The sequence below is a fragment of the Dermacentor andersoni genome, chromosome 7 (genome assembly GCF_023375885.2).
Source record: "Dermacentor andersoni chromosome 7, qqDerAnde1_hic_scaffold, whole genome shotgun sequence".
Classification (NCBI taxonomy): domain Eukaryota; kingdom Metazoa; phylum Arthropoda; class Arachnida; order Ixodida; family Ixodidae; genus Dermacentor; species Dermacentor andersoni.
The window spans coordinates 82,790,016-82,817,669 of record NC_092820.1 but is presented as its reverse complement, the minus strand read 5'-3'; the positions used below and the strand labels follow the sequence as shown (position 1 = coordinate 82,817,669).

The 27,654-nt window shown below is 45.8% G+C and overlaps 1 protein-coding gene across 1 annotated transcript in view; it reads left to right on the top strand.

The window, feature by feature from the left end:
* Window positions 1-27,654, top strand: part of Tip60 (Histone acetyltransferase Tip60) — a 43,695-nt gene that overhangs the window by 4,984 nt on the left and 11,057 nt on the right. The window contains exons 6-14 of the mRNA XM_050181457.3: window positions 1,818-1,907; window positions 2,730-2,789; window positions 5,805-5,867; window positions 7,122-7,298; window positions 9,074-9,154; window positions 11,580-11,669; window positions 12,656-12,796; window positions 16,622-16,715; window positions 19,670-19,832. Of these exons, the coding sequence (XP_050037414.1) occupies window positions 1,818-1,907; window positions 2,730-2,789; window positions 5,805-5,867; window positions 7,122-7,298; window positions 9,074-9,154; window positions 11,580-11,669; window positions 12,656-12,796; window positions 16,622-16,715; window positions 19,670-19,832 (959 nt within the window). The remainder of the gene's footprint in view (window positions 1-1,817; window positions 1,908-2,729; window positions 2,790-5,804; window positions 5,868-7,121; window positions 7,299-9,073; window positions 9,155-11,579; window positions 11,670-12,655; window positions 12,797-16,621; window positions 16,716-19,669; window positions 19,833-27,654) is intronic.

Genomic DNA, 27,654 nt, shown 5'->3' with positions numbered 1-27,654 from the left:
TTTTTTGGCTGATTATAAGAACGGGAAGCAAACAGATTAATGAAACCAAAGAAATAACAAGTGATGTAAACTGTTATGTTTAAATGAAATGTAGAAATAAGGAGGAGGCACAGAGATTTAGATTGCCAAACTTTAGGAGACATGCTCCTTGATGGTGATGATTCAAAAGACGCCGATGCAACTATCGTTCTGGTGCAGTTGACTTGCACATGGTCAGGTAACCTATACTAAGTCGCATTTCTCACACCTTATGGAACATCTTCAGGCACAGCTGATCAAATCTGTCAAAGCATCTGAATATGAACTTTCAACACAAGTCTAGGAGCACTAAGTGCTCAAGGCCAACAGACATTAAAAGCATAGTGTTTAGTTACACAGTGAACCTTCCCAAAAACAAGAGGTTTAGGGAAGGTGCATGAGATTGATCCTAATTATAAGGTGTTCAGCCAAGCAAAAAAAGAAAAGATACCGTAAGCAAACTTGTTATGATATTGTAACTGTTACTGGGACTGAAAAGAAGGAGGCCGAATTAACTGTACTATCTAGGGTGTAAAGAAAACAATAAAATGCTTGCTACGCCAATCGGCCTTTACCAAATAAAATCGCAACCCTTGGTTCTATTTTGCACAAAATCAGTGCACAAAATCGGTGCAGAAGCGGCAATTCTCATCATCTTGTGTCTGCTTAGCGCTTGCAGCAGCGAAGGTCTTGCAATTTTCTTTGCAGCACAGCTCATTTGGCCGTGGCGTAAGCATGCGTCTTTATCTGGGTAGACATGCTTTTTACTACCGAGCCGCACATCTAGATTATTTTTCCTTATTCACCTGTGAGCTGATGGACAGCAGATTGTTCGTAGAATTGTTCTCTGTCCTCGACAGCTTCCGCAGTGTTTCTGACATTGCACCGAGTCAGAACGTAACTGCTACCTGCCGTAGCCCCTAGGGATGAAAAGGCAGTGGCTATCATATGTGATAACTGCGCAGTTTTCTGACGACATGCGGCCACCATGCACACGGAGTCGAAATGAAACTGCTGTTTGCTGCAGCTGCTGCAGACGAGACTGCGATCATTTTCAACGCAATCGTGGGTAGCAACTACGTCTGTCGAATGCAGTCTCAAGTGCAGCGGTAAACGCAAAAACAGACAGGATGCGTTCGGCATTTCTGTCATTTCCGTACAGTTTCCGCTGATGACTGTGGCGATTTTAGTTGGCTGCTAGCGCCTCTCTAGCGGCACTTGCCGAGCTCTGAGGGCTGTCCGAATTAACCGGTGTGCGATCAGATATGTCTGAATTAACGAGAGTTTGATGCCATTCAACAGTGCATACACTTGCTCGGACCAAAGGATGACTCTTGATTGTCTGATCTTCCAAATTAATGAGGTTTTACTGTATTGGTGTGGGAGAATTGTATTTCACACTTTGCAATCCTAACTTTGTGAGCGAAGTCCAAAGAGCATGAAATGTACCGGATAAAGGGCTAATTATATGTACACTTAGGGGCGACAATAAGTGTTCATCTTTTGAAAGAAAGGCTTGCGCTGTAGAGGTGCCGCGGACATCTAACAAAACCGAGCAAAAATGCGACACTGCAGGCATGAAGATGGCATAGGCATGAACACGTCCCGTACCTGAGCTTGTCCCAACTAGTGCTGTTCTCTTGGTTCTGGTGCTCCCCCCATTCTTTAGTTCACCCCTCCCCCCACCCTGTTCCTTCCATCTCCTTCCCACTCTCCCATGCCCATGTCTTGCTTGATGCTTAGTTTGGCACATCCTGATTATGTTCTGTTTCATTTTGTGTCTTCTGTCTTTGGAAAAGGCCCTCCCACCGGCCAGCGCGGCGGAATCGTGGGCCGAGAAATCGCCCGACGAGCCGGCCCCATCCGCATCCGTGAAAGATACCAAGGAGGTACGACGGCTGAAGCTACTGTTATGCCAGCCGCTTTCGTTGAGAACAGAAAGCCTCTGCCTTTTTTTTCTATTCACATTTTTTTTTGCTTTTATGCTGGCTGACTGATGATGAAAGGCCTTGCGCTGAAGCAGCTTTTACTTAATGAGAACATGAGACTGTAAAAAAGCCCAACTTCTCATAGAAATTGTGTTATTAGACTTTATATGACAAGACTAGTGGTACATGAAACAATGCTATGATCAGCACAACAAGATTTGTATCTTTGAGCAAATATGATGTTGCGCTTGAGGTAGAAGTGCATGTAATATTTCTTGCCTGCTCTTCTGTAACAAAGACACTTGGTTTGTTTTGCAAGACATAAGCTTGGAAGGCATCGAAAGCTGTGTACCCTAGTAGAATCTTGAACTAATTCAAAGTTGTGTATTGTTCAGACTGCAAAATGTAAAAATATAATGTAATTATATTTTGGCCCGCATTATCGAATCGAACTCGAATCGTCGTGAATGCTTGTTATAAGTCTGGCGTAATCCATTCTGTTGCGTTGAAATGTTGACCCACATCAGTTGTATGAGTTGTAAGCATGTATGATCTATCTATCCAGCTTTGCATTATGCCACATTGTGAGCCTCTGGCTGAGGCTGACTATTGCACATTTTGCAGTTTTTTTCTTCTTTGCATTGTGTGTAGCACAGACGAACATTTTTCATGCTGCTATAGCTTGTGCTTCTGCGGTACTTCTGTGGCTTACCGCTCTTACCGTTCTTCTTTCTGTCCACCTGTACACAAACGCAGCTGTCTTGCTTTCTTCCCTGTGCGCAGAACTCCGAGGTTTGGAGCAAGAAGGCTAGGACATCCGAAGTGAGCAAAGCAGTCAAGGAGGTGAGTAGGGAGGGTTTGTTCATTCAGGGGTGATGGCCACGTGTCAGGACACTGAGACACCCGTCGCTGATAGTGGCGGACGGTTCCGACGGTTGTGGGCAAGCAGGAAAGAGTAGGGTGTCATACTCGTGTCACGTTCGATAGCACGGGCGATGTCTAATTTGCCTTCTATGCTGAGCACCCGGCATCTTTATCCGAGCTTCGGAATGACGCGAGCCCTTGCTTGCACGACGCCATAACGCTCTCTGGCATGGCGTCGAAATGATGTTGATGCGACTTCATGTGCAAACGCACAGGGCGCTTGGAGGCCGTTGTTCCGATCTCTGAGGCTTGTTGTTCTGCCGGGCCGCCCAATGGAGACGGCGCACCGCCATGTTTGCGTGACGAAAAGTTGAAACGCTACGTTTTAACCGGTGCGTACGCAATAAGCTGGTACGGTTTGTGCGGATACAAAACACATTATGTTCAATAGCCGCTGACTCGGGGATTTGACTTTACTACTTTTAAAACGAAACTACTGTTTAAGCGGGTACAATTTAACGAGGTTTTACTGTAGTGACCATGTTGATGAGCGGAAACAGTGGGCTTTGTGCGCCAAAGTGAAACTGCCTATGTGTGCAACCAACACTGTGGCAGCTGCTGACATTACCGAATGCTGGGAGCACGTCGCTAATGGCGATAAAGTAGATGGTGCCTCGAGGGAGGAGTTTCTGAGTGCAGATAGAGCTGCCTCATTCTGCGAAGACGTCGCAACACTGACGGTGGCGTGGTGCGACGTAGGAGACAACAACTGCGGCAGTGACAACGATATTGACAGTGGTTCATCTTTGACACCTACCCCAACGTTCACGCAAAGTGCACTCACTGTCATCGATAGAGTCGCTCACCGATTTCAAGCACGCTAAATTATAGCCGCCAGTGTTTGCGCAGCCGCTGCATGCGATGCACACTGCGATTGTGAACCTGAAACTTCCGCGCAAGCAAGTGCAGATTTCTGATTATTTCAGCGGGCCTAACACTTGACATGCTGTTTAGAGGTCTAAATAAGTGTTTCATTTTTCGCAACCCACTTTCTGCAACACCAAGTTTTTATCGTAAGGCGCAAATTCGGTTGCGGAGTTATGAAGGTATCCTTGGCAGCTTTTTTTTACTTGTTGTACGGCAGTCCAGATATAGCAATAATCGGTTATAATGATTGGATTTTTCGTTCTTCTTGATATTATTATAAGCGAACTGCACTGTAATTCGATGGACACTTCTTCAGCACGTCTTAGTGCCAGAAGTGCTCTTTAGAGCGGCAAAACTTTGCCCATCGAGTGCACCCCATAGCATGCTACGGCACAAGTCTGCCTACGGTCTTTTGACCACTTTTCGGCATTCAGAAGACCGCAGTTTTCTGGGATTGCAAGCCGTCAGGAAAACTTTATTTTCATGTGGATTCTAGCACAGGGGACACCAGCGATGCGGTTGTGACTGAGATTAGCGGTTAGGGGGTGCTGCACCATGGAATTTGACAGGTTTTCTTCGCTCCACAGTGAACAGCTGGGAGTACTTGCACTCGCTTGGTGCTCGTTACTAGGCGGTCATTGGTCTCGGGTTTGGTAATCTTGTGGCCTGTTCTGCGCCTGCATGGGACTAATTCGTCGGCGGTATTAATTTGACACTGCATGCGCAAGCAATGTCGATGCCTCTGCTCGCCACTTCGCTCTAAGTGGGTCAAGCTCTTCATGCGCTTCGAGCAAGGTGGCTTAAAATGCATGCATTTGGGTTGGGATCGGGAGAAATTTCTAATAAAGTGATATTTCGAGTAAAGCAATTTTGTTATAATGAGGGATTACTGTACATTGATTTCTGTGTGAAGATAGACGGGAGTCGGAAGTGGCCGCAGATTATCCTCTCCTGCACTATAAGCGGTTACGTTATAACTGGTCTGAGCTGTACCATCTCGGCCACAACTGCTGTGTTGCTCTGGGGTGCTGAACTTCAGAGAACAATCAGATTGCCTCGTTAAAGATTGTCTGATGTGCTCGCCATTTTATGCCACTTTGCTTGCTCTAAGCCAACATTCTTTTTGTTTGAGCCAAGCAGAGTCGAATTCTGATAGGCCCCCAGAATGTGGGCAAGGGCTCAACTGATAAACTGGCACTGCTTCTCTATTCTAGGACTTGGCAGTATGGCACTGCCGCATCTGTTCTCCCGTAAACTGTACTCGCTTTTCATGTGGATGTTTGCACCTTACCGTCGGACTAGTGAGAAGCGAATGACATAATGACTTGAAAAGGATGTTCTCTCCGTGTTTGCCCGATGGTGACATGTAAACAGTCGCATTGCCACTGGGTGTCTACTAAGAATGTTGACACTTGCAATGTTTGGTAGTTCAGTGTCTGCTTTGCTTGAAATTGGCCAGAATTCATAACACAGCAGAAATTAGCAGCATTGCTGTGTCTGGAACCAGTTATGGTGCATTAAAGGATGGGTTTCAAGTCTTGCGTTAAAATCAATGGTCTGATATTTTCGGTTAAAAAAGCAATTGTTATAATTTTAGATATTGTCTAACTAGTATTACCACAAGTCATTTTAGAATGTATGCCTCTGTAGTAATAGCAGTCGTGAGGAAATAGCATAACTATTCCCTATTTTTAAGGAAGGAACTCATTGTTTGATACATGCTGCATATTTGTGGCTTTAGGTGAAGTCAAAATGGTGATAGTGTGACTTCTCAAAGTGGAATAGTGGCTGCAGTGCTGTTTTGGCATAACCACACGGGGCTGAAATGCTGCTCTGCACCTGTATTTTACAATCAATCAGTCATGATTTTCGTCTCTTGTTCTTGGCTCAGATGCTGCCGCACCGTCATTATCACTGGGATTGGCGCGATGGGCAGCTGACACAAAAACCCAGAACGGGAAATTAAATTAAATGTTAAAAGTACACTCCGTGGTTAGAATTTCTTTAAACAATGGTCTTTTCGAAGTTTTTGTTGGATTTCTAACCCCAGTTGTTTTGTGCCTGCAGAATGGAGCTCCACCAAAGAAAGCAGCGGGAAGGAAGAGGAAATTTCCTCCCACCGAAAACGAGGTGAGTAGTACTTCTTATTTCTGGCACTGACACTAGCCTGAGTGTTTCTGAGACGCGGATACCAGTTGTATAAGCGACATATATGTCTTTCTTCGGGCGTATAAAACTGATGCATGTGAAAAATAATATTTGTTGGAAGTTAGCGCTCATACTGTTCATGTGTGTTTGAATTTTACTGTCTCGTCCCCTGCACGCTATTAATTGCTATTCAGATATAGGCACAGCACTACTGGCACAACATGTCGAGGCTGTAACCCTGGTTCTGTGCATATAACACACGTCACTCACTTATTGGAAGCACATACACATCCTTTCACATTGGTAGCTTCTTCACGTGAAGGACATTTTGATGATTTAATACCACTAACACTCTTGGATGTCTCAGCGGCCATTGAACGCCACAATCGGTGATCTTGCCAACCTTGGTCAAGAAGATGGAAAGCAGTAGCCACTTCACTACAGAATGCTTTGCCCACATGGGAAACTACTGGGAGGCAGCGCGGACCTGACTCTTGCACTAATACTCAGTGCAAGCATGCCTCAACAAGTTGAGCAATGATAGCGTTTGATGGCGGTTGAGACTGTATTAAGTGTTGTTGGTTGTGCATGCGTGCATCTCCAGTTGCCCCTGTCCCGTAGCAGCATAACCCAGCATGTGCACACAAGTCTCTTAATCTCCGTCACTGATTTTCTGCTGCCTTCAGCTGCAGCACACACACCCGTGGCATCCGCCCTCCTAGTATCTTTGAAATAATTCATTATCTGGTCTACACACTTGTTTTTTTGGTTTGTAACCCCAGACCGCCCAGGAATGTACGAGAAGCTGTGTACACTCATTGGCTGACAGAAGTGCAGTCCTGGGCAGTCTGGCACCACAAATTGAAAAGACTTACTACTTGACCTTCCCCCATCCAAAACGTCAACGAAGATATCAGCATGCCTGCTTTAGCTGTCTAATCAATTATAGTGCATGTAGTGATGCTTGAATATGGCAGGCATTTCATGCAATCTACACCAGCAGGACACCATGCCACCATTCTCGTTGTAGTGGCAGCGAGAATAGCCCGTTTGCTGGCGGTCAGTAGTATGCGTTGCTGGGCTAGTCTGTTCATGCTGAACAATTTCAGACTATAATATTTATGACCACTTGGCACACAGTCGAAACAGAAAGGGGGAAGGGACAAGGTGCATGCATGGCCCCATCCTTGTCAGGTCGAGCGTGGCAGACTAGACATGAGGGTTTATGCTTCGCAGGCTGTGCCTCCAGTAGTGGCCACGCAGGACTCCCAGGACTCGTCCACACCGTGCCCACGCTCGACGGGCAGCATGGTGGCCCACCATGACGACATCGTGACGAGGATGAAGAACATTGAGATGATCGAGCTGGGCCGCAATCGCATCAGGCCATGGTACTTCTCTCCATACCCACAGGTGGGCACAAGTCGTCCAGCCGATGGCCACAGCACCTGTGACTTCTGCGTAGCTTGCGGCTTTTGCAGGGAGTGGAACAGAATAGGAAAGGGAGGGGAGGGAACTCAACTAAGACTGCAGTCAGTTTATGGCCCCATACCGTGGGAACGCAGTGTAATGTAATGTCAAGAGTGTTTGGGTTGTGTAAATAGTGTTTCTTGAGGTTGACTTGAATCGTGTCATGTTTCATTCAAGGATGATTTGTCTCGGTGATCGTTTCACTGCTCTCGTGCATGACTTGTGACGCCTTTGTGAATTCACGCACGCTTATACATATTTACTCACGTCGCAAGAGTAGGTTGTAAAGCTCTTCTAAGCATCGTCTATGCTGTAGCATTTACTTATTCTTGTCAATGGACCTTTTAAAAAAGCATTTATGTAATGCTCTAATTAAATTGACTGATTAATTGCTTCCAGAGTAGAAAACTAGCAGTAGAAAAGTTTCTTGCGAGTTGTGGGGTTCCCATCCATGCTCTTGGGACAGCGGAACAACACAGTAGGGCATACAATAGGAAGGGCATCTATTGCACCCTTAATACAATAATGCCTGCTAGCCGAGTTGCTATCCACAATACATGCCGTTGGGCGCATGACAAATCTAAAAAGCCCGACTCACCGCGACCAGATGGCGAGCATGTTCGCCCCATGGTGGACATTAATGCCTGGTCGTCCGCGCGTATGGTCACACGAATGGCGGCGCAGTCGAACAGTCATGTTCGTTCATTCCTGTGTAGGCCTTGCAAGGCGGTCTTGCAGAAGCATGAATCAGCGCATGCGTGGAACGTTCGCACCGCTTTTCGACCCGTAGCCTACTCTCTGTTGTGCCTGACCAACCCCGCCGTTAGGTGGTGCTAGCAGCGCCACACTCTCGCCATATTGTAATGTGCTGTAACCAGGCCAGCCGCCGCCGGCACTAAGCTATGCGGGGAAGCCATGTTACAGACATGCGAGACATGCGGGGAAAACAACATATAAGGGCATGCGTGGGAGTCTCGCATCCCCACAAAGTAGAAAAGTTTCTTTACTGCTGTCGATGCACTAAACAGCTACACTGAGTGAGCTAATGAAAAGAATGTCAGCTTTGCAAATTTTCCTGGCAAATTGCCCTCTGTCAGTTTAAAGGGACACTAAAGCGAAACAATAAATCAGTTTAGACTAATGAAGCATTGTTTGAGAACCCTGCAGGCAGTCATTTAAAAAAAATAGTTTGATTATTAGATAAGAAAATGAAGGTCCAAGTATCAGTATTGGAATTTCGCGCCGAAACCCCAGCGCCTGTATGTCAGCGTGACGTCGGGATTCCAAAGTATGTTTTCGCATTTGGGCTGCCTTGGCTGAGTAAAGGTTCCCGAAGCTTGCCACGTTTAATATTTGGTTCCTTTAGAACACAATGTAGTCAATCTGTACCGCTATATATAATTAGTAGGGCCTAGAACGTGCATCAAAATCCAAGGTGTCACAGCCCCCAGGTGCGGGAACTTAAGTAGGCGTCGCCAACCGTATTTCGTTCTTGCGCTTTTTCTGGCTTACCAAACGTCTTATCGTTGTAAGAGTGGTGTTTTTGGTGTTGTAGAACGGTAATTTACTGATGCAGAAGAAATCATTTTTCACTTTAGTGTCCCTTTAAACGTCTCCAAGTGTGATTGTTCTGGAACACAACCTTAGCAGAAGTATGTCATTTGCTGCTCTACAACTCAACAAGTGTTCATTGTGATATTTCGCCATTCTTGTTTCAGGAACTAGTCAACTCGTGCATTTACCTCTGTGAGTTCTGCCTAAAGTACACAAAGTCCCGAACCTGTCTCAAGCGACATCTGGTGAGCAAACTTTCTGAAATTCGGTAGTGCTTTGTGCGGCATGACAGCTGCCTGGCTCTTGTCTGCTGCAGCTTTGTCACGCTAACTGTGCTTTTGGGGCATTAGTGGCCCTCATCTTGATTATGGTATCGCCCCGTATTCATAACTTAGTGAGAAATTTCTTAAATTTGGCGAATTTTTAGTTGTCGATTTTGCCTATTTGGGTTTTTAGCTAGTTTTAAAGAAAAATGTCTTTTTTTGCAAGTTACCCCCACTTTTCCTTATTGGGTTTGTGTGTTTGTAGCCTCTTTTGTGGGCTGATGCTGGTGGTGCCACCGTGTGGTATTGGTGGTACCAGTGGCACAAGCAGCAGTGGTACTGGTGGTACTACCACTGTGTGGTATTGGTAGAGGTGGTACCAGTGGTAAGGATAACTTTTTTTGCATTCTTCCCCCATGACTGTTAGCATTTTGAGATGCTGCCTTTGGTCAGACATAGACGATGTTGTTTAGACGCTGCAGGCCTCTCAGAGTGAATTATGTGGTCCATACGCACCATTCGCGCCTCCAGCTCGCTCAGGAAGGTTTTGTCTTTCATTGATGTCAACTAGAGGTTGAATCACCTACCAACTTATTTAGTGATATTTTTTATTACCATAAGTATACAGTATATAAGCATGGTAAAATTGCTCAAGGTATTTTGCCCAAGTTAGATGCTCACCACCATTTTATCCCCAGGCAGATATCAAAGCTGCTCTTGAGCACAATCAAAGCACAGTCTTGAGATCTGATGTTGTTTAAAAAAAAATTGGAAGTTTTCCCTTTTCACATTCTGGCTATGTTTCACTAGTACCTGCCTTAGATGGCTAAATAGTTTAGTGGGCAGCAGCCATCCTAAGTCTCTTTCCAATTCTAATGAAGGTGGCAACAAATACGGCATCGAAGTATGAAACAATGCAGGCCACATTGATGTTCAAACAATATGGGGGCTGAGCAGAATGCTCAGAAACTCGGTGGAAAGATCTGCACACGATAAAATGTAGTCGCACTCTTATCTGCTTTGTGTAAGCTACATTGGGTTTTTAATATGTTCACACATGAAAATCGTTACAAAATAGTGTTTATATGTGCTTCTCGCAGCTTTTATCAGTCAACACGAGGTGGCATCAGTTGCAGAGACATCTTCATAATGCGTTCCTTTACTTTGGGCTCATATCTGTTTTCTTAGCTGTCCACGTAGACTGTCATTGTCGACTGTCCCTAATGTTGTCCAGAATTGGAAAGTCCCCTCTGACTGTTGATTCACCGGCACTGGAGGTAATTTAAAGCTATAGTTTAAGAAATAAGGTACACATCTAGCAACAAGAAAGGTAGAATTCCAAATTCATTATCATTTATTGACTTTTCACTAAGAATTGAGTTCTTGGGCCTCGACCTGAAGACATTTTCCCCTCCCCCTTAAAAAAATAAAAAAAATAAAATTAATGCATTTGTTTCCAGAGGAGGCTCTAGAACTCCCCAGTGTCGTTATGCATGCAACCTCTGTGTTGTGATGGCACTATTTGGCAAATTTTAGTTTTCTGAGTAGCAACTTCAAACTAGTGTACTAAACGAAGTAGAATTAAAGCTTCCATCTGCACTTTTGGCTTCATTGATCTTGAACTGTGTTTAGCTTGTTTAGCTGTGACCTTGTTGCAAAGGCAATTTTGATCTTTTAGCATTACCGTGGCCAATAATGAGGACACTGCTGCCTTCCTTTCCCAGTGACATCAAATAGCAGTTTCAGGCTCCGTAATTTAACTTTGCAAGCACATGTAATGCACTTGGCAGCAATTGTGTCTTCAAATGCTGTTGTTTCAACCGTTCTTGAAACGTAACTACCATATACACTTGAGTAAGGGCTGCACTCATATGAGTCGCACCCCTGAATTGGCAGCCCAAAATTAGAAAGAAAGAAACCTAAAAAAAAAAAACCACAAATTAAGAGCGTTTCTGGCAGCTTATTTGTTCCTTGATTCTAAGCTAATGGTGTGCGGCATTTTCAGATGGTGTTGTGAAAAGCTTTAAAGTCACAGACATACTAACACTATGGATGGCACGAGAGGGTGGCTGTACCCACAATGCGATGCTGAACTGAACCTGAGCAGAGGCAGCAGTTATAGTGGTGATGACTAGATGGGCACCAAGTATGTGCATCCGTGAAATAACAATTGTGTAATTGAAACAATGGCATTGGCTTTTTGGTGCAAAGGTATTGTGGGGATTATGTGAGCTGGAAAAATTGGACCGAAATGGCCTGCTCCTATGTAAAGGCCGCACCACGTCCAGATTGCGGGGAAAAAGAAAGGAAAGGGCAACTGCCCTTATTACACCAGTGCAATGGTACTTTCTACTTCATCGGAGGCAGCCTAATCTCACCCTGCATATATTCTGTCTTTCTTGCTCAGGCCAAATGCACGCTCAAGCATCCGCCGGGAAATGAGATCTACCGCAAGGGAAACTACTCTTTCTTTGAGATAGACGGCCGCAAGAACAAGGTTTGTGTGTCTAGTATTTCCAACCTTGCAGTCTGTGGAACATTTTGCTTGTGGAAGTGAATATGTGTCAGAGCTGCTTCACATTATTTTATGCAAGGTTGCAAATCCTTTTCAATGCCTACACTAATGCCTGTCAGAATTGCCAGTTTTTTTTTTTTTTTTTTTTTTGTCGTGTTATGTCATTAGGGAAATGTGTGCAGTGGTACGTAAGCTGTATTCTTACTAATACATGGGGTGATAAAAAGGTTGTATCAAAGACGGGCTGAGAGCTAGATTTTGCAGAAATTTCATGCTTTGTTGCTGACTGGGGATTACACAACTTCCTGTAGCCTTTTTCAGAAAAATGACACATGAGGTATGACCAACCAAGTTCTCCATACGCCTACTTACTTGCCAAAACTTTACTTCCTTTCCTGAGTTGGTGCTGCTTGCATCTATGTGTGTGCTCAAGTGCTGACATCCATGTGTTGTTGGTGTTGCTGTATCAATCTTGTATTTGTCTAGGTTTACTATATCCTCCATTTTTCTTTCATATTACACCAGTAACAAGAGAGGCAGCCATGATGTCCTTGGTGTCAAAAGGGCCTATGTCCCTCCACCTTGTACAATACTCCCCCCCCTTTCACCCCCACCTTCTGAAGGCCTAGTGTATTTCTACGAAAGCCTACTGTATGTCCATGAAAGACAGGTAATTTGTGGCAGTGTTATGTAGATAGTTAAAGGCCAGAACAGCAAGCTCAAGTTTCCTACTCCTTCATATCTGATTAAATATTTTTGAAAGGCAGCATTTGACAGGCTTGGAAACTTTGCAGTTAGCTACCATGGAGCAAACGTAAAGCAAGGGAAAGGTGCCAAGGCGTCAGGGAGAAGGTTTTGGTTGGGAGGCTAGCCCCAGCCCCTGGCAGGCACCCCACCCACGCCTGTGGCTGTGTTCGCACCTCGTTGTGCCTGGAGCTAACCCCACATGCCCGTCTTCTTTGTTGCAGATGTATGCACAGAACCTCTGTTTGCTTGCCAAGTGTTTCCTTGATCACAAGACGCTTTACTATGACACGGACCCATTCCTCTTTTATGTCATGACCGAGGTCGACAGTCGTGGCTACCATCTCGTCGGATATTTCTCAAAGGTGCGCCCCTGTATCTCTCGTTTTGGTTGTTTTACTGTCGCTGCCCTCTGGCTAGTACATTTACGTCTTTCTAGCATATGTACAGTTGTTTCCATATATGTAAAACTCGGGTATATCAAGCTATTGTCTCTATCAAACAATTGAAAAATGTTCTTGAAAATTCTATGTAAAAGTATAGCGGTATACAATCGACCTCGAATAAAGCAAACCCAAAGGGGATTGCGGAGTACAGAGAAACCTCGTTACTGCGAACACCACATTAACAAACTTTACAGATTAACGAACTTTTCAGAAATCCCCTGCCGACTTCTTATGGTTTCAATGTAGAAATATTTCACTAATACGAACTTCAGAATACTAAACTTTTCAGAATGATGATCGTTATTCAGTTTCCGTGTCATGTTAACAATGCCTCAGTACTACAAGCTAATGTTTCGAAATCTGGGTATTCTTATTCTGTGTATCCTTCACGGTAGCCGATACAGTAGGCTAGCAGATGACAAAGCGCAGAAAGCGGTGTACGGTTTTGGAAAATCTGAGACGGCGCTCAATAAAAAAACGCAGGAGATGATTTTTCTTACCTATAGCGGGGGCGATGCCGCATCGGTTTTTGCGAGAACATGCTCCGCCCAAGCAAGTGTCACCTAGCAACAGAGGCATGTCTCTTCCTTCTATCGCCCATCTTTCTATGCATTCCTCTTTCTTTTGAACTTCTTTCTGTGGCCGTACTGGCTACGCGTGCGTGGAAATGTAACCTCCATACTCATAGGGATGCCACACGGTTGCACCTTGCACTTTCTGGGTGGTGTCATTTATGCGCACTTGCGCTTTGGAATATTTCAGGTGGCTGCCTTGAGTGAGACAGTTATGGTGTCCACGGCAAGGAATGGGAAAACAAACAAACAAACAAGAAACATTGTGCTTTGGAGGCGACATAGAGCTTCCTTTTTGTCAGTAGTTTTCTCAGTGCCGGCATCTGCTTTGCGTGCGCCACGCTTACCATACGGCGGTGCATGGTGGCAGAATCTATGGAAAATAGCGACAGCATGGGCTGAGAGCCAACAGCGTCGTTTTGAGGGATAGCTCAAACGGTGATAACTTATGAACTGATGGATTGATGAGTGGAATTATTAATTTCGGGGCTTTCACTATAACGACAGTTCAGAATAAGAAACTATTTTTGGCGGTCTCATCGAGATTTGACTAGTTCGATATCTTGATAATTGAAATATAAAATATGGCTATCTGAAGCTTATTTGAGATATCCGCACGTCTCGGACATTTTCCAGACATTGTGAAAAGCGAGAACTTATCGAGCAATAAAAACAGTGCTAAACGACAGGACAAGTGAAGTCTGTGTCCCTTCACTCGTCCTGTTGTTTACAGCGCTGTTGTCTGTGTCCCTTCACTCGTCCTGTCGTTTAGCGCTGTTTTTATTGCTCGTAATCATGAACCAACCAGCCCAAATGCGTACGCTTCTGCAGAGAACTTATCCATTCACTTCTTCAGGGCTGTGTTGGATGCACAAAAGCTCATTTATTTTTTGCTCACAGATGTTGCAAATGGCTTGCTCTGCGGAATGGTCTCTGATAACGCTAGCTATAAAAGTTCGTGCTGGCCTGACTTGAGACGGCGAAGTGCTTGTTTCCCTTTTTATTCAAGATGAAGTGGAAATTTACTCACCGAGAAAGCAAGCTAACCTGTATGGATACGCGCTCTGCCGCTATTGGCACACTTTTACTGCGCATTGCGCATGCACACGCCCGGTGTCTGTTACAACAACAAAAATGTGTTGTTGATCGTCACATGTGGCCAACGAGCCAGGCGCACCGTTGTCAGGTTTTGAAATTGTCTTCCTGTCAGAACCACTCGTCCTTACATCTCAGCTGCACTAGAGAGCCCACACATCTCTTGCATGCCGCTCAGCGTTCCAATGCCTCCCAGCTGGTATGTCCCTTCGTTCTTGGCCCTTCCATTCCAGCCCCTGCATTGATGGCTGCCGACACTACACACCTGCTGTTAAGTTTCAAAAGTGTCTTTCAGTTTTGCAGAATGTCCGAGTCCATTCCCAAACATGTGTAACCATGTTAGAGCGAATGAAACGCGCTCACTGCGGACCCTCAAATAACACAGCGATGAGTCTTGCACGCCACTTCTGCGAGGGGATGGGGGCGTGAGTAGGGGGGCCTTTCTGCGAAGTGTGGATGTGGCGAAGTGTGGATGGCAGGCAGCTTTGTTAAATTTAGTGATGTAAAGATCCGTCCAAGTGCCTGCTAGGGTCAGATTTGTTCAGGCCACTCACGGAGTCCTAAAATACTGTTCAAAGAAAGCTGTCGTCTGCATGAAGACAGACCTGACGGTGTGCAGCATCTCCAGTTCAGCATCCCATGCTTAGCTCAGTGAAAAGATTGATTGTTTTTCGAATGCGTATTGTATCGGGAAGCTTTTCTGGTAGCTGAAGCAGTGTGGCGATCTGATCTTGCAGATAACGAAAAGCCGCCATTTGCACGGGCCATCCATATGTGAAGTTCTCGTGTTGTCGGAAATATTAAATGCTGGCAAATTTGAAATGCCACTGCTTTGGGAGATGCTGTCAAACAAGAAACTGAACCTTAACGGCAGTACATGCCATGTAGAAAAACTTAGCAGGGTTTTCAGTTTTGCTCACTGCGCATATGGATGGCTCGTGCAAACTGCGACCGTTCATTATTGGCACGAGCAGATCATCATTCTGCTTCAAGAATGCGAAAGGCTTCCTGGTCCCAACGCATTCTCTATCTTTATCTCGATATTTTCACTAAGTGGCGCTGGGCATGGGATGTCAAACTGGAGATGCTGTGCCACCGTGTTTGTCTTGCAGACAAGGTCTTTCCATGAATGCCATTTTGTGATTCCTTGAGCGGCCAGATCTTAACATTACAGTTCGAATTTAACAAAAGCACTGCCTGCCATGTCTGCATTTCCTGGAAAGATCATTGCAGAAGCGGTGCTCATGACTCATCGCTGTGCGATTTGTAGGTCTGTGCTGAATGTGTTTCATTCATGCTCGCCTATTTCTACGGGAGTGGGAATGGACTCGGATGTTCTGCAGGCTGAAAGCGACTTTCAAAACTAACATCCTATACATTGTGTCGGTTGTCACTGAGGCCAGAGGAGAAGGGCAGAGAACAAAGGGACATATCGGCCGCAAGGCGTTGGAGCACTGAGCAGCATACAAGAAGAGGTGCACAAACTTTTTAGGTCAGTTGAGAAGCAAGGATGACTTGTTCTAACGGGAAGTTGATTCTGAATCCTGCTGGTAGGAACGTTGCTGCAATTGACAGACAGCTCCTGCTGCATGGCTCAAAGAAAGCCTATGATTGACCAATTTTTTTAAAAGTCTGTGAATGATACAGGAATGTTTTAGCATTCTAGCAGGCTCAGATCATGATACACAGTATGCTAAATCGCTCCAACAAAGCTTTATTGGTACCCGCAATGCACAATTCTTTTCGCATTTACTTTTTTGACAGTTTTTGGATACTGAGTACTGCAAAGTACTCCTTGCAATTCTTTTGTGTGGAAATACGTGAAATTTTTGTTGGTTTTATTATACGACATTTCTGCCAGGTCCTGAGAAAGTTGTTTAATAATAGGGGTTCCTCTGTATAATGGCAGAATCAACTCCTGACACCGCGGAGTTGACAAAAGCAATGTTGCACGCGTGTAAAGCAGTATGGATGCAGTTCTTCACGAGCAGGTTGATGGTTGCCCTGTGCAGTTAAGGGCATCTTGTGATCAAGTAATGTGTGAAGTGTTCTCTTAGCTCAGCCCTTTTGACCGCAGGAGAAAGAGTCAACAGAAGACTACAATGTAGCCTGCATCTTGACACTGCCACCCTACCAGAGGAAAGGATTTGGCAAGCTGCTGATTGAGTTCAGTGAGTGTCGCATCTCCTTGTTCTACATTGTCCGTTTCAAAGTCCTATTTGTTTCAGTGAGATTCATCCTTAAAGCGAATGCCAGGTTACTAGAGAGTTTTACCTTGGCCATAAGTGCAATTACCATTCACGACATGCTGGGTTACTGGGCGTGGTAAAACGGATGCTTTTAACTCATCTGCGCTTCCACGTGTCATCCGCTTGTGGAACGACCTTCCCGATATCCTGGTAGCTGAAGCTAACAAAGAAAAATTCTGTCACGACATGAACATTCATTTCTTACTTTAAATAACTTCTAGTCTGCGTTGCTTCTTGTATGCCCTTTTTTTTTTATCTGAGGATTTTAGAGTTTGTGTAAGCTTGATTCTTCCTTGTACTATTATTAACAAAGCCCTTTATGCTCTTTATAATTGTATGCTCTTTATACTATGTAAAATTTTTTGAAGCCTCCCTTACCCAATGCCCATTATTCAGGCCTGTAAGATATTTTGAATGAATAAATGAATGAATAAACAAATAAATAAACAAATAAATAAACATGCGTAGCTGTGTTGGTGGCGCCACCTTGTGCTGGAGAGCTTAACCAGACAGGGCACAGAGCTAGCTATTAGTGTAGTAACCACTTATATTCTACTTATCCGCTGGTGTGAAGCCTTGGCCATGACACAATGGACATGCAGTCTTCATTGCTTTACATTGCTTTGACGAAAACACCCATGCAACACAAAAGTACCTCCTGTGTCAAAGCATCGCAAGATGTCACTACTAGTGCTGCTACTGCAGGCTACATTTACTGTTACAGTGAAACCTCGTTAAACCGTAGTTGGCTCGAGCTCGGAAAAACTACATACTAAACGGTAGTACTGTTTAACCGAAATAGCATGAGATCACCCACTTACCTGTCGAAAACGGAACTCGGAGAGAGTGCGATGAAAGGGGCAAAAACATGCGGTATTTATTCACTTCGCGGGACAAAAGTGTTATTTTCGTTTGATGCTGCGGCGACCTAGCACGACGACAGCGGCCTCAAACTTACTGAAGCTGCCTGCCAGCTTTTCAGCCAGCCCCCTCGTCTCGGCAAACACTCATATGGCAGATTCCTCGCTGGCGTTACGTATTCTCCGTGCACGCGCGCAGAGGTGCTGTAGAAGTCACCCGCGTTTTCATTGCTGGGTGCCGGAGTTTGGAATTTTTCGTTTCGAATAGAGTTACATTATCGCGCCCCTGTTCTCGTCAGGACGATTGCATTCATGAGGCTGACGTAACGCGTAGCTTCTGCCACTGTCTGGCCTGAATAGCCCGTGCTGTCACTTTCCGTGTCGTCCTTATCACTGTTGCTAGGCGACACTTCGGCAACAACAGAGGCAACAATGGCGAAAAGTCGAACCTCATAGCCGACATGTCTTCGCGGTCGCAGCAGCGCTGCCGAGCAACTTCTTCGCATTCCAAATGCCATACACCCGCCGTGGTTGCTCAGTGGCTATGGTGTTGGGCTGCTGAGCACGAGGTCGCGGGATCGAATCCCGGCCACGGCGGTCGCATTTTGATGGGGGCGAAATGCAAAAACACCTGTGTACTTAGATTTAGGTGCACGTTAAAGAACCCCAGGTGGTCGAAATTTCCGGAGTCCTCCACTATGGTGTGCCTCATAATCAGAAAGTGGTTTTGGCACGTAAAGCCCCATAATTTTTTTTTTCCAAATGCCATACATCATAGTCAACAGCAGATCCTTGTCGCGTGCCAGCGCAGAGTTCTTCGTGTCACGTTCGATAACACAGACGATGTCTAATTTTTCTTCTATGCTGAGCACCCGGTGTCTTTTTTATCCGAGCTTGGGAATGACGCGAATCCTCGCTTGCACGACGCCATAACGCTCTCTGGCACGGCGTCGAAATGATGCTGATGTTGATGTGGCTTCACGCGCAAACGCACAGGGCGCTTGGAGGCCGTTGTTCCAATCTCTAAGGCTTGTTGTTCTGCCGGGCCACCAGATGGAGACGACGCACCGCCGTGTTTGCTCGACGAAAAGTTGAAACGCTACGTTTTAACCGATGCGTACGCAATAAGCTGGTACGGTTTGTGCGGATAAAAAACACATTATGTTCAATGGCCGCTGAGTCGGGTATTTGACTTTACTACTTTTAAAATGAAACTACTGTTTAAGTGGGTACGGTTTAACGAGGTTTTACTGTACCTGGTATTTCCTCAAAGAGTGGACAAGCTAAATCTCTCTAGTATTTTGCCATCAATTACCACTAACGCATAGGACGTAAAGGCTGCTCTTTTTTATGTGTACATTTCTGTCTGAAGCATCATGTGAAGTACTTTCTTCCAGTAAAATTGATTGTATTTTCCATGCTGGTTGTGACTAGGTTGTAATGACAATGCAGGCTGTCACTTGACTGATCACTCCAGCTAATTGCTTCAATGAAATGAGCAATCAAAATGTTTCTCTGTGATTAACAAGTTTTGCATTCTGCTTGAATAAATCTTCCATGTTGAAGCTCACTGGCTGTGGTGTTCAGATGCTGAGCACAAGGCTGAAAATATGATCTCAGGCCTTGGCAACCTTGTTGACACATGAACATTATTTAGTTTTTTTGGGGGGGACTATTTTTAACAGCTAACCACTGTTACAGAGTTATCACACTGTGCAAGACGTCCCTACATGTGTCCGAAATTTCCTGAATTCTGTTGCGATTCCATTGCAATTCTTTTGCGCAAGTGTCTTGTCTGCTCAGATGCCTGGCCTTGGCAACCATGCTCAGATATTGTGTTGAGTTTAGGCTTGTGTTGAAGAACTCAGATGGTAAAAATTACCCTGGGGACCTTCGCTATGACTTTGCTCATGCAGCACAGTGTCGCCTTGGCATGTAAAAACACACTAATCAGTTGGACTTGGTGATTGTACCAGCGGTTGCAATCGGTGGCCTTCCCGGAAATGTCCTTCGCAGGTTATGAACTGTCCAAGTTTGAAGGCAAGACGGGCTCCCCTGAGAAGCCACTTTCGGACCTGGGGCTGCTGTCGTACCGCTCGTACTGGTCCGAAACCATCCTCGAGATCATGATCAATATGACTCCCAATGAGGCAGGAGAGAAGCCACAGATCACAATTCAGTGAGTTGCCTCCTGGCAAAATCAATGGATTCAGGTCTTTGCCATTGCTTGAAGTAGAATCAGACTACTTCCATACAGTGTTACAATAACTGCACATGTCGTCGTTGGCCAGTGCCACATCCACCCTTCCCTACCATGCATTGTAGTCATGATGGTAACGCGATACGTGCAGATCTCTCCCGTGGTAATCGCCTGTGTTATCAGCGAGGCTGCATCGGTTCACACCGAGGCCGGTGTGAACCACCAAGTAGGGACTAGCAGTGAATGTTGTGTCTGCATACAGCATACATTAGGCCAGCAATGGGCCTAGTGGCCAGGCATCGAGAGTGGACCGACCGGAAAGGAAGTACAGGCAAGAGACTAAGGGCGGGAAATAGCCATCCTTTATACATGTTATCTCTGGTAGGGTGTGGTGCCATTCAAGGCATCTACTGTGTCACTGTTTTTCATCAATTTCATCACAAAAGCGGCTGACGAGATGCTGAGTAAAAACATGAGTTGCTGATGATCAGAACATGCCATTGTGCCTTCAACCATATGACATGGCCTCACTGTAATTGGCGAGAACTTCAGAATGCAGTGTAACATTCACTGCTGTCCTAGTCATGGAATTTGTATAGGTGCACCAGCCAATTAAGTTTGCTCATTTACATGGTGTTATGGTGGAGGTGAACCTCTTTTGATATCAGGATCTCGTAGGAAATATGTTATAGAGTGTAGGTGGACATAAGGAATGTGCACTGCTGTTTGGTGGCCAGAGCTTTTGCAGAATTCTTAGCTTGTCGCTGGGTGTAGTGTGCCAGATGTTAGATGGTTAAAGGGACACTAAAGGCAAATATTAAGTCGAGCTAAAATGACTGATTAATGCTTGAGAACGTCGAAGGCATCGGTATTACCGAGAACAGAGCTTTATTGATTGCAAATTTGAGGTACGTGAAGGGCATGATTTGAGACTCTCCGGGGACATTTGTGTACTAGCCCGATAACTTTGGCACTCCTCATTATAATTCTGTCATGATTACTCAACCACTTGTAATAGAAAGATCATAGCATTACATTATAAGACAATACAGTGGAACCCCGTTCGTACGTTTTTCACCGGACCGGGGAAAAAAAACTTAACAGCCGGGAAAACGCAACAGTGAGGAAAGCTCCGAAAATGAAAAAAGAGTGCAGCTTCAACTATAGACAATTTATTTCCACAGAGTGCGCTTAGGACTTTAAAAAGTATAGAATGGTGGCTTGCCGTTACTTTCGCTCGCTAGAAATCGCCACATGTTTCTCAATAGCCTGGAAGGCCGCATTGCTGTCAGCGTTGCTGTGAGGTGCGACGTACCTGCGGAGGAGGTCCATAGCCACGACGGCTTCTCCAAAGCTAGGATTTGGCAACTCTCCGGCATCATGCGGCTCGTGCTCCGCGTCGTCACCGCGCCATGGCAATGGCAACGGACGAAGGAATATCCACGGGAAATTTTGCCCTCTTTGGCGTAATCATGCTAACGATTGTTTAGTATTGCTGCGGAGCGCGCGCATCCGAGCAGCCCGGTTGCGCGCAGCGCGGTGTGGGAGAAATGTAAACAAGAGAGGAGAGCTGGGCCCGATAGGCGGAGCAACGCCACGAGCAACGCCAAATTCCGGCTTCACTTTAGCTTCACAAAGAGTGACGTCAGGGCCTCTCCCGAGTTTCCTTCCTCCGTGAGTCGACCCGTCCAACAACCATGCGGTGACCGTAATCACAGTGATGATAGTGAGAGCATTTTTCACGAATGGCCACCTAGTGGCGCCTCTCGAACTGGCGTGTGGCTTTTTGCAGCCAGTTCCATTGCCAAGCCCGGCCAAGCTCGGTCAAAACTCGTCAAAAGCCAAAATGGCGGTTGGAGTGCGTTGCCTACTTTAGCCCAGGCGGGTTCGGGTTGCGACGCATCATGCGGGAACGTTTTCACAGCTACTACGTAACAGCGGGGTTCTTTATACATTGGATCCTATGGAAGCTATGCCGGGACCGGATGCAAACGACGTAGCAGCCGGGAAAACGCAGCAGTGAGGAACGTAACAGTGGGGTTCTACTGTACAGTCAAACCTGGCTATATCGAACTCGCAAAAAAACGCCTATCAGTTCGATATAGAGCATAATTCGATATAAGCCTGCTAAATAATTGGATGTTATAAAAGCACATACCATTTATAAAAGCACTTTATTAACGAAACTAGCTTAGTTTGGCATAAATTAGTCCTGCATTTTCTTCTGCTTGGGCAATTTCGCTGCCTGCGACGCACGCACTTCCCCACGTTGTCTAAGGAGTCTGAGCAGCTGAGGCCGCAACCTTCCGCATTCGCGCAGAAGCGCCGGACTAATGCGAGTGCACCAATCACTTCGGAGGGTGTGGGCAAAGGACCGTAGTTGCTTTCCTCAATGTGCCTACTTTCATTTGTGCTCAGTACAATGTTGGCAATGTAGTCTTCGTTTCCGGGCTCTACCGTGGTCGCGACACCATCATCTGCACTCACAAACTCGTCCACCGTCGATTCGAATGTCCCGGAAATTTTGACAGCTCGCTCCAAACTTCGGCAATACCGGCAACGGCTTCGTCGCATTCATCAGAAATTACAGTCCTTACCGAGCACGCGGAAACCGGCACGTATGAAGAACCCCTCGTACACGGCCATGCGTACGCGTCTGGTCCCATGGGCACCGGGTTGCGAGTCTGGCCCCTTTAGCCCTAATCGTGCCGAGAGTGCTCCTCGGAATCTTACACGCTGCGGGGACATCCAACTTCTCATCGCGTTCGACGCGATTTATGATATCGAGCTTCACGACGAAAGGCGAATTCTGCCGCTTCATCACGGCAACACTGCGGGAGAAGGCCCACAAGGCGCAAACACGATAAACCAGAGAAGCAGCCAGACAACTCGCACTTTCGCCATCTTGCACGAAGAGAGCACAAGAGCCTCTGATTGGCTGTCTGAGCAAGCGCTGTAGGCGGGCCAGGATCATTTTATGCTGGGGAGTGTCGCTAGATAGTGATCTAAAGAAAGGAAGGACGCTTGATTCTGCAACCCGTGAGGGAGCACGGCAAAGCGTCGTCAGGGGAGAGGGGTGGCAAGTGAAAGATGATAGAAAAAGAGGGAGGATGTGGCCTAATAGACTCCACTATGCGCGACAGGGGGAGTGTCGACGGCTCGCCCGAACAGCCCGAGGCAGCGCGGTCACGGTAGGGAGAGCGGTTGGATGGAGCCGCGCCGCCGGGTGTCCCCGCTACCGCGAGGGAAAGCCAACTTCTGGGGGCACTTTTCCGCCGCTTGACGTTCGATATATCGGGAGTCACTGCAATATTTGTTCGATGTAAGCGTAATTTTTGCTATATATACTCATTCTAACTATACCGTGACCAGAAATTGTTCGATATATAGAATAATTCGATGTAAACGGGTTCGATATAGTCGGGTTCGACTGTATAAGACAGAAGGAAGGGCTACTTGTCCAGGATTTTTAGAAAAAGGAACTTGTTGACGTTACCCTCAACGATGATGCGGGCTTTCGAAAGGTTTTATTTTCGCTCGACTCTGCGCTGCCCGCACTTTCACGTTTCCATACTTTCGCTATTGTGTAGTGCTGCACTGGTTTTGCTGGCTTGTGAAACTTGTACAAACTACAAGCAGCAGAGAATACCACATTCATGGCACTGGACACCATATCAGACACCGAATCGTGCCGTTTGTCTCCTACTTCACAGCAGCAAGTTCAGGGTTCGATCATTATGCGAGAAAAAGAAAAGCCACACCTCTTGATTGGAAAAGTGGGGGCTGCATTCAATATGCAAGTGCATTCATTATGTGAGTAAATACGGTAAGTCTTAAACTAAGCAGGCAGCCAGTGGGCTGCTGCTCCATGCATCTCGCTGTACCAGTTCGCTGGCTGCCCACTGCTGGGTGACATAAGCAGAACGTGGTGTCAAGAGTGGTGGCTTCACATTCAAAATAATTCATGTATTTCTGTTAGATAGTGATTAATTACTATGTATTATCCATCACCTAATGGTCGCCACCACTGATGGCATGTCTCCGAAGGAACCATCCTTTTAATTCAAGACTGCTATATTAAAATATTACTTAAAGACTTTTTAGAAACACCCTGTATACATCCACAGGTATATCCACCGAGATAGCTACCGGCCCAACAGGAAACCTCGCCAAACCTGGGAAAGTAGGCAAAGAAAGGTTGGCTGCAAAACAACTGCACTGATAAACATGTAGGGAGAGTTTGATGACCACACTACTTGTGTAACTTCATGAAACGTAACCTTCTAAGTATGAAATTGAGTACCAGGAGTGTAAAAGAAAGTAACATTGTCAAGATGCCATGATTAGATATCACAGCTGCGCCACATTTGAGAGTGTTCCTTCACTAGTGCACTCAAACCAGGCTGGATGTGAAGCTCCACGTCCGACTGAGGTGCACATTCCCTTCGACGATTCCCTTGTGGATGCCGTACAGATCTGTCCTTTGCATTGTAGCAGTACTCTGCAATATATTGGCACCATGTTCTGTGCAACATGATCTGAGGTTTCTTGCTGAATGTTCATTCTGCTCTTTTCCTCTGCCCTCTCTGCTTATTTCCTGCTGGTGCGATGTGACGTGAGCAGTACGTTAAAGCCTATCGGAGGGAAAAATAGAATTTTCTGGAGTACACTGTGTCAAATCTGATATTGCACTGTAGATCTGTACATATTACAGAGTGGCCTTCACTGTACCACGAGGTCAACTTGCATTAATCTGATCAATCCGGGACTCATAAAATCGATCGACTTATTTGGCGGGTCAAATTAAACGAGAAGCAGAAAAATGCCACAACGCACCGTAGATTCATTGGGCAGTATGTTCCTGAATCGTACATGTACCCACTTTCTATGCATCCAAAGCAGAAAACTAATGTGGAAAGGACATTAAAGCTCCTAAACAAAGCAGAAATCTAATCCACCCCTGATTTTTTAGCATGAAAAATGGGCAAGGGTCTAATATGTGTTGCGCAATGGCGGCTGTTTTTCTAAAGTCAGCTTCGCCGCAGTACAGTAGGGTTGTGTAGCAAAGCATACGAACACCTGGAAGGATGGTTGTAGTTTTGTATCCGATTGCACAGCGCGGCCAATTTTTGGCTTAATTCCTTGGTGGAAGAAAAGGAGGTGTAAGGGCAGACAGGTAAATACCATAATCAGGCATTGTTAGCTTCACAGTTATTGCTTGAAGATCTTCCTGAGGAAGGCAAAAAGTAGGCATTTTCAGATGACTGACTCTCTTAACTACTACACGCAGAGACAAAGCAACAGCACGCGCATGCGATCCCATAGATGAGATGAATACATATATATATATATATATATATATATATAGAAAACTATCAGTCATAGCTCTCGTAGTATAGCCCTCTGGGCCGTTTCCTTTTTTTTTTCTTTTGAAAGTAGTCCTATTAGGGTTATTATAATTACGTGAAGGTATTTTGCCCTCGTCAGCAGCAGTCCTTGAGGTAGTTATTCTGGCGGCCAGCTTCCCACGCTATGCGTGCCGCCGTCGCACCTGGTTAAGCTTCTCCTAGACGCTAGAGTTATACTATGTCCGCGCAACCTTGAGCGATCGGAAAGCGCGTTTTCCCCTCTTGGCCGGCGGGGACGGGAGGCTTTGTTCCGGCCGCAGAGCGCTCCACGTCTTAGTAAGGTGCCTGGTGGTGGTCTCGTGCGGATGATGCCCTCTCGGTGAGCGCATATTTCCCCTCATCTTTTCAGAGGTTCCATACTTACAAGCATTTGTCTCGCAAACCATATTTATTTCAAGGGAATTTTCCACGTCTCAATAATTTCTCTCGTCGTATCCGAGTGCTGATTGCCGTGTTATAGTTTGTTAACGAAGCTTTCCCTCAAGTCTAAATATTTTAAGGCAGTTTTCCTAGTCTCTAAAGCTGCTCGAGCTCGCTCTTCTCCTCGGCCAGCCATTTTTCTAAGAAAGTATGCCTTCCAACCACTCCGAATCAGCAAAAACCGACTATCGCGGACAACATCAGTCCCTTTCCACGTAAGTGTGAGGCTCGGAGCAGGAGCTGTGGCGCTTGAAAATAGCCCGGGGCCTGACGAACCAACCGGCTGAGTTATCTTTCCGGGGAACATCCAAGGGTCACGAGTTCAAATCACCTGTTATGTTCCTTTTTTTCCCCCTTTTTCTTTCTTTTTTTTTTTCTTTCTTTTTAATGTCTTTTCCTTTATTTTATCACTGTACGGGAACCCTCCTTAAATAAAAAAAAGAAAAATATATGTCTTCAATTATTATTAATTATGACTGAGCTATCTTTCCGGGCAACATCCAAGGGTCGCGAGTTCAAATCACTTGTTATGTTCTTTTTCTCCCCCTTCTTCTTCCTTTTTTTCTTTCTTTTTAATGTCTTTTCCTTTATTTTATCACTGTGCGGGAACCCTTCTAAAATAAAAAAAAGATAGATATATATCTTCAATTATGTATGGCCACACATGTGGAGGTCATAAATACCAAGTTCTCTAGCCGAGTGCCATCTGTGCGGTATAACCGAGCTCAGATTGATCCACCTTGACTGATCAAATAGGGCACCACTGTATGTTAAATGGGGCGTACAACTCCTGCGGGACCCACCGTGGTTACTCAGTGGCTATGGTGTTAGACTGCTGAGCACGAGGTCGCGGGATCGGATCCCGGCCACGGCGGCCGCATTTCGATGGGGGCGAAATGCGAAAACACCTGTGTACTTAAATTTAGGTGCACGTCAAAGAACCCCAGGTGGTCTAAATTTCCGGAGTCCTCCACTACGGCGTGCCTCATAATCAGAAAGTGGTTTTGTCACGTAAAATCCCATAATTTAATTTTTAATTTAACTCCTGCGAGGATGGTAGAGTATCCGCCTCCCGTGCAAGAGGACCGTGATTCAAATCCCGGGCCGCACAATTCTCCACCGGAAAATACCAGAAAAAAAAAAAAACGTGTGTTGAGAAAATTGCACAAACAGGCCTGGAGTGCGGCCTGATCCCGGTGACCAGAACCGGTAACGCACTCACCAGAGCAGGATTGGCCACCCTGGTGCAGTACTTGGCCACAACCTCCTATATGAACACAACAATCAAACCCCGGCCCTCAGTCCCCAGCAGCTGCGAAGCAACTGACCACGGCGGCGGTCAGAGCTGCGACGCTGCAGAGGGTGCTAAGAATCCCTGGCTCCGGACAGGCCGCCATTGGAATATGAACCTGGCAACGTTTAACGCTAGAACGTTATCTAGTGAGGCGAATCTAGCAGTGCTATTGGAGGAATTAGAGGGCAGTAAATGGGATATAATAGGGTTCAGTGAAGTTAGGAGGCCAAGAGAAGCATATACAGTGCTAAAAAGCCGGCACGTCCTGTGCTACCGGGGCTTAGCAGAGAGATGAGAACTAGGAGTCGGATTCCTGATTAATAAGAACATAGCTGGTAACATACAGGAATTTTATAGCATTAACGAGAGGGTGGCATGTCTTGTTATGAAACTTAATAAGAGGTACAAAATGAAGGTTGTACAGGTCTACGCCCCTACATCTAGTCATGATGACCAGGAAGTCGAAAGCTTCTATGAAGACGTGGAATCGGCGATGGGTAAAGTCAAAACAAAATACAGTATACTGATGGGCGATTTCAATGCCAGGGTAGGCAAGAAGCAGGCCGGAGACAAGTCAGTGGGGGAATATTGGCATAGGCTCTAGGAATAGCAGGGGAGAGTTATTAGTAGAGTTTGCATAACAGAATAATATGCGGATAATGAATACCTTTTTCCGCAA